Source organism: Hippichthys cyanospilos, chromosome 2, assembly GCF_059441005.1.
Source record: "Hippichthys cyanospilos isolate Australia breed blue-spotted pipefish chromosome 2, RoL_Hcya_1.0, whole genome shotgun sequence".
NCBI lineage: Eukaryota > Metazoa > Chordata > Actinopteri > Syngnathiformes > Syngnathidae > Hippichthys > Hippichthys cyanospilos.
The window spans coordinates 30,985,663-30,999,625 of NC_142370.1; the positions used below are offsets into that span (position 1 = coordinate 30,985,663).

The window sequence follows — 13,963 nt, forward strand, 5'->3', positions numbered from 1 at the left end:
CCCTGATTCCACTCCCAGCTGGAGTAATACTAACTCATCCAAGCACATGGTAGAACAGAATCCAGAAAAATAGAAACATCGGCGGCCATATTCATTGATTAATTATTATTCTTTTGCTTTGACTTAACACATTCAATGTTTTTTTTTAACTGTGAGGCCAAAGTAGGGTCTAAAAATAGTTGGTACTGCACTAAGTAATAAAATGCTAGTCTTACCTAAATTAAATACCTAAAGTAATCATTTACCTTAGTACTCAGAGCCCTAAAGTACTAGTATTACTTCATTCATCATTGCAGCTTTAGTACTTGCCCTAAAATTTGTGTTATGAGCTGTTATTTTTTTCTCATGCTTTGTTTTCTCAATTAGTTTATGTAAAGTGCTTTGAATACTAATGGTAGAAAAGCACTACATAAGTGAAAGTCCATTTACCATTTAATAAGTGCATCTTAACTGCAGATTATTTTTCTTACTGGCCACCACGGGAACCATTTCCTGATAAACAAAAGGAGGCTATCAAAGTATGATCTTGAGTTTGAACTGCAATTTTACTCACCACCAGAGGGCACCCTCTACAAATAAACACAAGCAGGAATGTTACTGTCGTGTTGGTGCAGTCTTCTAACAACCTGAGGGTATTGGTGTTGTAAATATGTTGGCACTGCTCTTATTTCTAAATGTGTAGGCATGTTCATTGTGTTTTGGCATGGATTTTTTTTTTAAACAGGCCGTTTATTTAAAAATAAATACAAAATACTTCCATGTACTATCTTTCTGCATTAATGTCTGGTGTTACACCTGCGGTTTATAGTCTGGTGTGGCCTATACTGGACATAAATAGAATTTCTGTTTAATTTTTGTTGTTATGGTTTATAATCCAGTGTTTATGATCTGAACGATATCATAGTAAGCTAAACTAGTTGATTACTTGGGTCAACTAAAGTAATAAAGTTACTTTAGCAGTTAATCACCTAAAGTAGAACTGTGAAAATTTGCTTTTTTGTCACTCCTTTTGCCAAACACTTTTAAAAATGAAATATAAATTACTTAGGAATGAATGTTTGGACTTCGAAAGCATATAAATATCTTTAGGATTGGATCAGTTCAACACTGTACAATCAAACAAGTATATACAAAATTCCAATAAGTATTTATTTAATAAAAAATATTACATCCAGGTTTTCTGATAAAACTGCTGAGAATATAAAGACTTATTTTTCACACCACATCAAAGCTGTCAATTACACAGATTGCAAACTGTCCAATGAGACAAGCTAATTTCTTCATATTCGAAGAGACTGAATCAGTATTAATAACAAAAAAATCACAAGAAAAAAAAAAATCACAAGAAAAATTTTCAAATCAAATAAATGGTCACGGTGGCGTGTTTACTTGGGCAAAAGAAGGTTGGTTGATTGTGCAAAGTCCACTCACCTGCAGATGGTCTCCAGGGAGGATCAGGTAACTCGACAATCCACCGGACTTTCCAGGCCTAACACGAGGAAGAACTGTCGGAAGAACTGTGGGATTTGTAGTCGTCACACTCTGTTAGTCTCACCTGCCTCAAACGTTATGTCTGTGGATCACTGACACATTCAAAACTCAACGGCATGAAGGTTGGACTGATTTATTTATTGACCATATGAACACAAATTTAATCAAGATCAACGAACTATCAATATATAATGGTTTCGCACAATTTCGAGTAGGAAGAAGCACAACATTTAAATAATCCTGCACAATCGTTCACTAAAAAATATTTAAAATCATATTATAGATACGAGTTATTCATACAAGGGTGAATAAAACATTATTTCTGCCATTAAAACATGTACCCAACGGCCATAGAAGGAAGGGTTTTGTGTAATTTCTTGGGTTTATAACATATCTTTACAGCGTTATATTTTAAAGATACCTTCGCTCCTTAGATTGTGCAGTGTCCCTACTTTCAAAACGTTTTCGGGAACTGTGGCAGGATTGATTATTGTATACTAACATTCATTTCATCCTTTTATATTGAACTGAATCACAACATTCTTACTATGATAAACAATTGCTTAGCTGTAATCTGTAAAGCATTTTTGGGAGTTTAAAGATCGACTGAGTGTTCTGTAAAAATTGCTCCATATCGCTACACAGTATGTCAAGTATGACAATAATGAACCATATATATGAAATGTTGGTTTATTTGGCTTCCTTCTTTGAGTTATCAAATATAATTCAAAGAAGGAAAGTGTCCAGTACGGTATTTGGATTCTATTATTACGCAAAACAACGACATCCATCCATCCATCCATCCATCATTACAAAAGAGAAAAAATTGAAAAAAGTCAATCTTTTATTTTTTTTTTAAAAGCAAATACAGCTGTACAGCAGGCAATGACATGGAAGGCAAAGTGTGCACAGTCACATGTGAACTGACTGTTAATGATAAGGCTTGGATGTCCTTCACACGTTATTGGAGGATGCATAGAAAACGCTAAATAAGTAAGTGGAAGACTTAATGAATAGAAATTCTCTGAGATCATGCATGTTCATATGTGTATAAAATCAGCAATAGAATAATGTGAACAGGAAAACCTGGAGAGTTTTGGCATCATGACCCAGCTGAATATCCTTCTTCAAAACAGACGTTTCTCATAACTGTCATGAAAAGAAAAGATACAAATCACAGGACTGATAGTGGCATTTCCTGCCCCCCCCCCCCCCCAAAAAAAAAGATGTCTCCAGTGTTTATTTAAAGAGGAAGCCTGAGCAACCGTTGAAATGAAAAACCTGTACTGTGCCCAAATATCGGAGACCTCTTGCGAAATGGCTTGCGGGTGTGGTCCCGTGCAAGTGCCTACCTGTGCAGGCTGTGGACGCCACCCTCCATTTGAGCCGATGCCGTTCTCTTTTCAAATCTCAGGTCCCCGCTGTACATCATGTCTCTGACAAAAGGTGACACATCAGCACACAGTTGCAGCGGAGTGAGACAATGGGATTAATTTCAAGAGGCTGATTTGAGGAGCACACTAGTGGTAATGATACAAAAAGGCTGTGGATTAGAAAATGCATCTACAGGTTGATAGATCTCCCAGATAACTGGAGGTGTCCATATATTTCGTATCAGACCAAAAATGTTTTCGGTCACCACACCAGGGGTCCCCAACCACCAGTTTGGGGCCTGGTACCGGTCTGTGGATCAACCGGTACCAGGCCACGCCAGAAATAACGATTTCCAATTCATGTATTATTTGAGTCTAGGGCTGCACGATAATGGCCAAAATAATAATCACGATTATTTTGGTCAATATTAAAATCACGATTATTCATCATGTTTGGTCAAACATGTCTTATTTAGTGCCCCCCTCCATTTTTTTTAAACAACCAGTAGATAAACAAGGCTTCAAGGCTTGATACTTACAAATAATAAACTAAAATAAAGTAAATAATAATTCATGGCAAAAATATGGCACACAGGGCAACACGGCTAACCTACTTGCTCAGTGTAAAACAACGAAAAAAATAATCAATTAATCAATTAGCAGTCAAAATGTCATTTTCCATCACTTCAAACCAAATTCATTCCAATTTTTTGTTCATCGGACTTTTCAAAATGGGTCTCAATTGGCAGCTAGCACTGTTTATATAAGGAATCAGATGAGAAACAACGCCATTTCACACAGGTAAATTATATATTAGGGTGAGAAAAGCAGAGATTTTTGACAAGCGAACACGTGGGAAACATTGCCCCCTGGTGGTAGGATGACAAAGTCCTTGATTTGACTTGTAATCAAAACATGTGCTTGACTTTTTATATGTTAATATCGCTGAGGATCAGCTTAATTAATCGGGGCAGCCAATATCGTGATTGCGATTAAAATTTGATCTATCAGTCCTTTTGAGATTTGTTTTTAAACCAACCGGATTCGCTTCGATTGGTTTCAATTACTTGACAGCCAAACTCTCACCCACAGAGTATTGCAAAATGAGTAAGACGTCTTTAAAAATTGTCTATGGGAAGGGGAAAAGACCCAGAAAAATGACAGGAGACGAGCCGACCACTTTGAAGAAAAAGAAAGCTTTTAACAGGCAATACCGGGAGTACTACATGAAAAAATGCTTTAGGAATTCAAGCGCTACTTTCGAGCCAAACCAGGTGAATCTAGCATGGCTGTGCAAGAAGATGACAAACTGCTGCAGATTGTGAATTACGGCGACCTTATAAATAAGTTCGAGATTCCTGACATCCAGGTTTTCTGCGATGACCGCGCCAAAAACTAAATGGAGTCGAAATTGAGGATATAAGCAACATACTTCAGGTGTCATTGTCTCCCATCGCTCCCAGATGGGCCTGGCTTGCGGCAAAAAAAAACAAGTTTAAATTGGCGTTAAAGGTGAGCTCAAATACCAATCCCCCCATAACCATGTTTCAATTTTAATAGCTCACTCTTAACCGCGTTATGAACATTCCTTGCTTATTCCGCTATCAGCATCCGCCCCGCCTGAGCAGATAATAACGATCTCGTTTACTTGGTACATCACAGGTAGGAGGAAGGACCTCGCAGCGCCATACCGCCCCCATAGCACCGTGCAATGCAATTTCTATAAATGATGGCATTTTCTTACTCCACTGCACAAACTAGCTCATTGCATGACACTTTAAACTTGAAATGCCACATGTTGGAAACTCCTCTAAGCTTTTGTACAAGTAAGAAAGCTGAAGCGTAGTTTCTAGCAATGCCACAAAGTGGCGCCGTGACAGCGCACACCCAGCTCGTGGCGCCGTCGAGCGCGTACCTGAGCTGAGTGAGACTCTTGGTGCCGATATCCTGACAGGAGTGTTGAATGCCAGCCAGCAGGTAGGGAACAAACTTGTGGATAGAACCTTTGTCCTGCACAGCTCCTGAAACACCCTGCGCCACTTTGATCTTGTCACTTTCACTGTGGCCGCAAAAACACATAAGCGCACACGAAAGAGTTAGTTGTCTTAAAAATCAAACAATGATAGGATTTAAGTGAGTACTAGTTGAAGGATGATGTCTCAGAGTAAGGACGAGCATTCAACGAAATGTGCTTGTATGAATCTCCTGTTTCTGCACCAAGCAATTTCAAACAACGTTTGTTATTTTGAAATGAAAATGAAAATGTCTTGTGAGCATATCTATTAATTGCCTTGGACAACGAGAAGTACCATATGACTGCCACTTCCTTATTGTATGGGCATTGTGTCACCCCCAAACTGAAAGTCCAAATGTTTTCCCCTTTTTTTTCCGCTAGCCAGTAGTTTTAATTTAGCACACACACTTTTGAGTGAGTCTCATAAAAATCAATAGTTTCATGTTTTTTTGAGGACAGTAAATTTGCATCCAGATAAACACAGGTTACATTGCTTAGTCAACTTTTTATTTTTTATTATCATTTGAAATTAATGCCAGTGCATTAAATGCTTTTTAAGCAAGTTAAATTGGTAATCTGGGGCGATGTTATAATTCAAGCAAGATTTTTTTTTTTTTTATGGGTACGTTAATGGTTTTGGAGCTTAGCGAATTGCAACCATAAGTGAATATATAAACCGAACCTCCACCTTTTCTCAAATATCTCGTTACAAATGTACAATTTGCATTTTTTTTTTCTCCTCAGCTAAAGTTTTTAAAGTTTATTGCTGAAAAACTATCATATTGAAAAAAGATACTAACACACAGAAAGCCCTAAGGTCTATAAACAAATATCAGTAATAAGAGCCAATGCTAATGCTGGAGATGTGCTACAAAGACAGCATAATTGACTTGTGATTTCTTAGTTGTTTTTTTAATTTATAAAAGCAATTTTGGGACATTTTATGACAATTGTGGATTGATTCTGATGAACGAGAATCTTGGATTAAGCGAATCCATTTTATGGGCACACTTGGAGTGAGTGCAAAGGATGATTACTGCCACCAAGTGATATCCTCTGTAAACTGCACTAAAAGGCTGTTCAGTATGTTTTCACACCTGAAGTATCTTGTCTGGGACCCCAGATTTTTGTCCATGGCATCCAGAGAGCCCATGCCGCGGTACTTCTTTAGCCTGATGCCATCTGAGAAGAAATATTCACCGGGAGCTTCGTTGGTGGCAGCGAGCAGAGATCCCATCATGACTACATAAAGGATAGGGAAATTAGACATCATGAGAGAAAAAAAAAAACATTTGTAAACACACATAAGATTTCCGATATGCCAGAAATGAGAAACCTAATGTAATACCTCATTCGCTGTATTTGTTTGAACAATTACAACAAACAACTGTGAGCGACTCAAAGTGGGATTTATTGATTTCACACTTTCGTTCTTGTTCATGTTAAAAAAAAAAAAGCATTAATACACGTGGCACATTAGGGATCTTAATTATGCCCTCATCATACTTCATTAAATTTGAGCATGTTTATTGTTTCCTTGTTCAAACAATAAAGAGGTAAGCTTATTTTTCATGCGACTGGATTTCCCTCCCTTCATCCACCCATCACCCTGTCATTAGCCGTTGCATCGTGCATTCATCCATCGTCATTAGCCACATCATCCATCCAACCGGTCATTAGGCATATCCATCCATTCGTCGTTTTTTTGAAGGTGGGAATAAGGCCGAGCACCCATCGAACACAGAGAAGGCAATTCTGGAGGTCTATCAGACACTAACCTGTGGATGCGCCAAGTGCCAGGGCTTTGGCGATGTGTCCGACTGTCTGAATGCCCCCATCTGCAATGACGGGCACACCAAAGCGTCTGGCGTATTCGGACACTTTATAGACTGCTGTGGCCTGAGGTCTGCCGCAGGCCAGTACTGTCAGGAAGATAAAAACGAAGGAGCATTTAGCTATAGAGGGAAAACATCAAGTCTTGTCTCACTAAGACTGTGTTTATTGCTTTTGACATGTGAATTACTCGTCAAATTGCGGACGGTGGTTTGTTGACCTTGCGGTAGTGATGGGTAAATGGCGCCTCATGGACCACTTTTATTTCTTTTTGTTCATCAACACCGCAATTGTTTTAAAGATGCAGTGATGTAACGCTTCCTACTAGTCTTTATTTTTAAACTAAGAACACCATACAGAGCACAGAAAAAAAATAACACAAGCGATTCACGAGGCTCCATTTTCCCACTACCTCACTGTCCACTCACTCACCTTCTTGTGTAATGCAAATAGACCCGCTCCCCATTCCGACTCTCAGTCCGTCCACTCCTGCGTCGATCAAGTTTTTAGCTTGAGCAGTCGTCACCACTGCAAGACCGGACAAAAAAAATGGTGGACAAATACAGTGTGTTAAGTGGATGACAATTTCTAAATAATTGAAATACAGTAATGCCATTATATGTTTTAGTTTTTTACAATGAGATCATCATTTCGTTTTGATTCGAGTAATGAGTTTAAAATCTATTCTCTCGCTTTGATACTTATCAGAGAAAAATAATCAAAATATATAGTATGTATTTTTAGTGAATACAGAAATATGTGTGTACTTACCATTGCCACCAATGACCTGCAGATTTGGGTACTTCTCTTTTATATATTTGATCATGTTGATCTGGAATATTGAGTTACCCTGAGAAGAATCCTGTAAATGGAGGGTGTAACATAATTCATTACTTACACTTTCTAAATGGGAACAAGAAAAGAATAATAAAGCACAGGCACGTTAACTCGAGGCTCTTATGCGTTTTTTTGATTGCATGCTATCACCCCTGCTTTATACCTTGGTTTGGGGCAGCTTATATGGACAGGCAAAGAAAGAAAACTGCATTTTTTTTTTAAGAAGGTGGAGGTGGGGGCTTAAGAATGGCAACCGAGTAGAATATGTATTAAATGTCCCATCACTTCAGCACTTAAAGTAGGGCATGAATTCCGATTTATCGCTAATCTCAAGAGTTTATTTTACAAGTAAAACATTGATGTCTGTGAATGGCTCCTTTAAAGTCAAAAGTTACATCGCTAAATGATGTCATTTGCAAGTGAATTCTTCATCTGTGTGCATGCTGACCGCAGAATTTTCAGGTCTAGATTTTTTAAAATTCTTAAAACGTTTGTATTGAAAGAGTTCTACCTCACATTTCAGCTGAAAATCAAACCAGTAGAAGCATGTCAAACTGAGTAAGTCCGTAGTAGTGGAAAAGAGTAATCGTGGCAAAAATAATATGTGCTTCAAGTATCTTCTTTCTCACCAGTACAATCACATCCACCTCACTCTGCACCAGCAGGTCTAGACGGTATTTATCATCACTGTGTGTGCCAATGGCGGCACCGCATAGCAGCTGTTTACGGGAGTCTTTGGAGGCCAGAGGAAAGTCTCTGTTCTTCTTCAGGTCAGTTCGGGCGATGATGGACACCAGGCACCCATCTTCATTGACGATGGGGAGTTTGCCTGGACGAGGAACATGGATTCATTTGTTTTTGGTTTCCATGAAAACGAAGAACGCAAGTTCAGTTAAGACAACGATGTCCGAACCCAGAACTGTTCCGTGCTTGTAATGCTTCTCTAGCAAAGTAATATAACTATGCAGCTCCGGTGTCCGTTAGAGTTGCAACACTGACGTACCGAATGACAAAATCTGGTTCGGATGCTGCAGCAGTATGTAAAACACGAGAAACACGTAAGAAAGCCCCAAATCGTATTCACCTTTTTTACTCCGTTGCAGGATTTCGTTGGCTTCTTTCAGAGTCACGCCAGCGGGAGCGATTACGAGGTCCTCTCGTTTTGTCATTACCTGTCAAGGTCACACACAATTAAAAATCCTTCACATGCATAGCAGAAAACTACACAGTGAAATTCTTACGCTGTCCACCTCCCGAGCAGATCACATTTCAAATCGTACAAATAAATAAAATACAATAAAATAAATAAATCTAGTCACACTAATAAGAGTGTGTTTATGTATGCAGGTGCTCATGAAGCGTTGCGATGAAAAACCTATGCTACTTGATGGATATCAGAGAATATTAGTGCAATCGTAAGCAGTGACATGATGTAACTTAATGTCAGATACTTTTAAATGGCTAGTTCATTTTGGATTTTTCCTTTTGCAGTGTTGCATAGTACCTTGTAAGCGTACAATATTTATCATTGTATACGTATAAAATATTGTGTTACTTTATTTTGTTAGTATTCTATTTTTTTGTAACACTGTGAGGGTCAAATACCACAAGAAGAAGAAGAAGCTTTGCAACTTGTCAATTTGCATTTTTGGAATATTCTAGCCTCCGTTTTCTGTCATTTTCGACTTCCACCCCACTCTTACACACACACCGTTCTCATTAATGTAAGGACACCAATTTTTTTCTGTCAACTTTCACCCAAACTGCATCACTTGTTCCCATCTTCAATGAAATATGAATAACGAATGAAATATCTCTCACCTCACTGAGAGGCAGGCTGTGTTCCTCCGCCTTGAGAAAATCGATGTCTCGCGAAGAAATGATGCCGACCAGCTTGCTTCCCATTTTTCCGTCCTCCGTGATGGGAATGCCACAGAAGCCATGGCGGGCCTTGGCCTGAAAGACGTCCCGGACGAGGTGCTGAGGACTCATTACAACCGGGTCTGTGATGAAGCCCTGCTCATACCTCTGCAAGCGAGGAGGAAAAACATGGTTGGGAAAGGGATGACAAGGTATATCTTGATATATATCTAAGTGCACAACTAACAACGATTGGTAAAACAATGGGAAGAAACAATACATCATGAACATAAGGCGTGAATGAGTAAGTGAGCGTATGCGTATATTGTTGTGGAAGTTTTAGGATTTAGGCGAGATCTGTAAAACAGTATGAAAGCAAATTGTGTTTCTTTTATTTGAAGCTTCAAAGACACAAGTGTGAGACTCTGAAGGGACAAGTGAAAGATTCTTATTCACTCCTACAAGATGAAAGCCAGCACTCAACACAAAGAAACATCCCTCTGTTCAACTTATCGGTCAGCAGAGTAGAATTAATTGCAACAAGAAGGGAGACAAATACCGTAAAATAAAATATGTCTGCGTTGAGCTCACTTATCCGTCAAGGTCGTCTCATTCTAGCTAAACAGAGTTCTCATGTTTGTTAAGTAAAAGGGTCTTTGTTCAAACAAAGCCAGGTGGTCAGTGAACGACAAAAAGTTATACTAATACTTATTTTCCATTACAATGTGTGTGTGATGCTTGAAAAAAAATACTCTGGGTGGCAAGTCTAAGAATAATGGAAATCTGTCACAATTTCATACCTTGACTTTACGGACTTCGTTGGCCTGGAACTCAGGAGTGCAGTTGTGGTGGATGAAGCCGATGCCGCCTGTTAACTTGGAGAAGAGCATACGACTTGAAAATGAGACAATATTCAGAGTAAGTCGAAGTAATTTCTCTTTTAAAAACAGAATATGCGACATAGGCTGGTGAACACTTATGAGTGTTCGAGGTGTTGGGCGTCATGCTTACTGCCATAGCGATGGCCATGCTGGCCTCAGTGACTGTGTCCATGGGAGAAGACACAAAGGGAGTTTTCATTGTGATTTGTTTGGTGAGCGCCGAGGTCAGGTCCTATGGACAGAAGGAAAAATGACATGTGCGCTTACTTTGCATGTCTATTAAAGGTGCGATGAGTAATTGATTAACCAACAACTAATCAATTCTCAAAATAAATGCTAAATATTTGATTATTGAATGTTTACAGATTTTTATTTAAATTTGGACAAATCTTCAGAATTACAGCCCCTTAAGAGTCAATTGATTTCTGTAGTCCTTAATAAGGACAGAGTCATTTGTTCCAGCCCTAATACCCAATACACATTTTTTTCTCCCATTTAGTTTATCAATCAATCAATCAACTATTACCTACAAAATTTCTATGATTATACCTAAAACGGTATAATTTTCAAAATGAGTCAACTTTGAACTGTTTACCTTTACAGCATTTATAGAGGTTACAGATTAGTCTAAAACAGAAAAAAATAACCACGCACATCAAAGTGCCTGGGGGCGGGGGAGTGGCTATCCTCATTTTACTGCAATTACACTTCACATGGCAAAAAACAAAGCATTTCCCCTGAGGGTCATCAGCGCTGCCCCTGACATCGCCTCGCCTCGCAATCAGAACACGATCACAATGATCAAACTTGATTTTTTTTTAGATTGCAACAGCTGCAGTGTGTAATGAATCATTCACAGTCAGTCTTAGTCAGAGGATATTTGTAATCCTGCACTCCCTTGCCAAGCATCCTCTCATACCCAGCTTATTGCAGTTTAATACCACCACATTGCATGAATCAGATTTGCCGTGTCGGTAAACATCCAATCATTATCCATCTCGACTTACCACTTGATCTGCAGTGAAATCAATGTAGCCCGGCAGAATGAGGAAGTCACTGAAAGCGAGAACACAAGGAGGATATTAGCTCTTAGCAATCTATGGTGGAGTTTTCCAAAGTGGAACACCTCAAAGTGGTTCCACTCACAACGTTCAAGCTTCTGACATGCCAGCAGTTCAAGCCATTTTCTGCATCTCTTATCCTCACTTTAAGCAGGAGTCATATACCATAGATTTGTTAACCATGTACCATACTTAACATATCGTTCTACTTGAATGAGAATCAACAATGTTAATCTAGCCTTGAGCATTAATATGATAGTTGGAGTGTGGATCTGTTGAATTCTAAACAGTTTCCTGCTGGAATGGAGGAGAAAAGCCACAAAATTGTGACTGGAACTTAAGAGATTAAAAACAAACAAAAAAAAAGAACAGCAATCCTTGTGTCTTCTTTCAAAGCACGCAGCCCCAAGTGGAAGTGGCATGGATGCCCGATGACAGCAAGACTAAAAACAGAAATGATGCCCACAATGGCATGCTAAAGCATATGACTCAGACTGTTTTGAAGGTGTGATCCACTTTCATCCATACTAATTAACTCAGTCATAAAACAAGCAATAGAATATGGTTGGTTGAGTTACTATAAAATTCAAAGTTAGAGACAATCAACCTCTGAGCACAGAGAGTTGCCCCTAGAGATGGCTCAGCAATAAATGACATTACAGTAATTAGATGAATTCGTCATTTTAAGAGTGGAAGATTTGAAAATGAAGTAAATTGTGAAATTGAGATTTTGTAAAAGTGCCAGAATGTTGAATGTTTAAAAACATGTTTGCACTTGGTTACTATTAACGTTCATGTGGCATTTAAAGAGAGAATCACTTATTTAGCCATTTTAGCAAAATTATTTTGTTTTCAGCAAGATATTCACAAAAGCTTTGAATAGCTCTTTTTTTTCTACAAGCTATGGATGTTAAGTGTGTACTAAAATGTCTGAATATTCTGTACAGGATTTGTTTTTTTTTACAATAAATCAAACCTTCAAATAAATGTGTGATGGGTATAATCATTTGATTAAAAAATAAAACTGTGATCGTACAGAAAAAAAACTTCAAAATGCTATTTTCTGGCCATAATTGCCTAGCCCTAACCCTTGATTTGGGAAAAAAATATATATTTTTTTTCCTTGCTACAAAACACAAATAATTTGTCAATTAAAAGTGGAAGTAAATGAGAAGAAAACCCCAAAAAAACAATATGAAAAATATTGGATGGAAATTAAAAATATGTGATTTTGTGGGCGCTAAATTGTAACTATGCATTGCCAATAGTTTTAAATTGTAATATCAACCACGACTGCAAGATGGCAGCCATTTCTTAATTAAGTTCACACCAAGTACCATCCTGGCCTACACTTTGTACAACATAAGTAAGCGTAATCTTTTTTTTTTTTTACAAATTCAGAACCAATATAGAGCTTTGATCGTTTATAATGAGTTATTTGATTGTGAATAACGCAGAAAAATGAGAAAAGGTGGGGAAATTATGTTTAAAAATGTATCAAACTTAATACAACGGCTAATGGAAAATATTAGCTCGTATCTTGGTTTCAAGTGGCAACATGGTGCACATGCCAGCATCCTCACACTTGTGGTTCAAAGGTTTTCTGGTGGTGACATTTTCATCCTGAAGAACATAAGAATTCTATTTCATTCAATACAGGATGAACGTCACGTGATTACAGCATTCACGAGAACATTGGGGTAACATGATCATTTAATAGACCTGTTTGAGAATTAACAGTGGCCATCAATGCAACTTGTTTTAGAACATTTTTTTCAGTAATTCTCAAAACACACTTACAACTGATTCACGTTTCTTTATCCTAAATGTGGGAGTTGTTTATGTTTAGGCCTGAGCACTTTTTTTTTTCCAACACAAAACTCATCCAATAATGTCTTCATGAACCTTGCTTTATAAACGCACTGTGGCAATAGAGGGTCTTGCTCTAACGTGTTTCTACCAAATTAGGCATGATAGAAGATTTAGTCAGGAGTCTACTCACGAACTTACTTGTATGTGAGTCCATCTCCCCCGTTGACCAACTGCTGTCCCGTCAGTCCGTCCTCTGGAACGCTATCGCCGATCTGCCCGCTAAAAACGTTTTCTGCCATGAGATCCAATGACACCACCTGTCACAGTTTTTTGCTAACAGAAAACGAGGAGGCTATTGTCGACGTGTAGACAAAGACCGGGAGGGAAATAAAACTAGAATTTTCTTCGCGTTCCCTTTAAGCGAGGTCCGAGTGTCAAACTGGTTCCGAGTGGACATGCAGAAATGTGGCCAAGCCCTCGCAGACGTTCGAACTCAATCCGCCATGTGCTTCCTGCCTGACAGCTTGCAGTGACGTCATGTCCGCCAACTAAACTGTCAAAACTAAGACATTGTCATTTAAAAAATATATATATATAACCGCATTAACTATTTTGTTTATTCGATTATTGATTCTCTCACACATTTCGTTTCGTTATATTTTTTACATCGAGGGTTACTGAAAGGGTATGGTTTTATTTTACCTGTATGTTTCTTTTTAAGGTTTTTATTTTGAAAGAAAAGGGAATATGATGTGGTTAGGCACCTGTTTTGCGCGATGACGTCCTGAATGACATCCAGGG

The 13,963-nt window shown here is 38.4% G+C and overlaps 1 protein-coding gene across 1 annotated transcript; it reads right to left on the reverse strand.

Moving 5' to 3' along the window:
- Positions 1–2,317: 2,317 nt before the first annotated feature.
- On the reverse strand, positions 2,318–13,679 carry impdh2 (IMP (inosine 5'-monophosphate) dehydrogenase 2). Its single transcript, XM_088408623.1, has 14 exons — positions 13,361–13,679; positions 11,297–11,345; positions 10,420–10,521; positions 10,209–10,283; positions 9,370–9,576; positions 8,633–8,720; positions 8,178–8,377; positions 7,483–7,573; positions 7,144–7,239; positions 6,657–6,800; positions 5,976–6,120; positions 4,780–4,923; positions 2,844–2,927; positions 2,318–2,640 (listed from the first exon to the last, which is right to left on the reverse strand). The coding sequence occupies exons 1-14, from the start codon at positions 13,459–13,461 to the stop codon at positions 2,619–2,621; spliced, it is 1,548 nt and encodes a 515-aa protein (XP_088264749.1). The 5' UTR covers positions 13,462–13,679; the 3' UTR covers positions 2,318–2,618.
- Between the last annotated feature and the right edge of the window lie 284 nt (positions 13,680–13,963).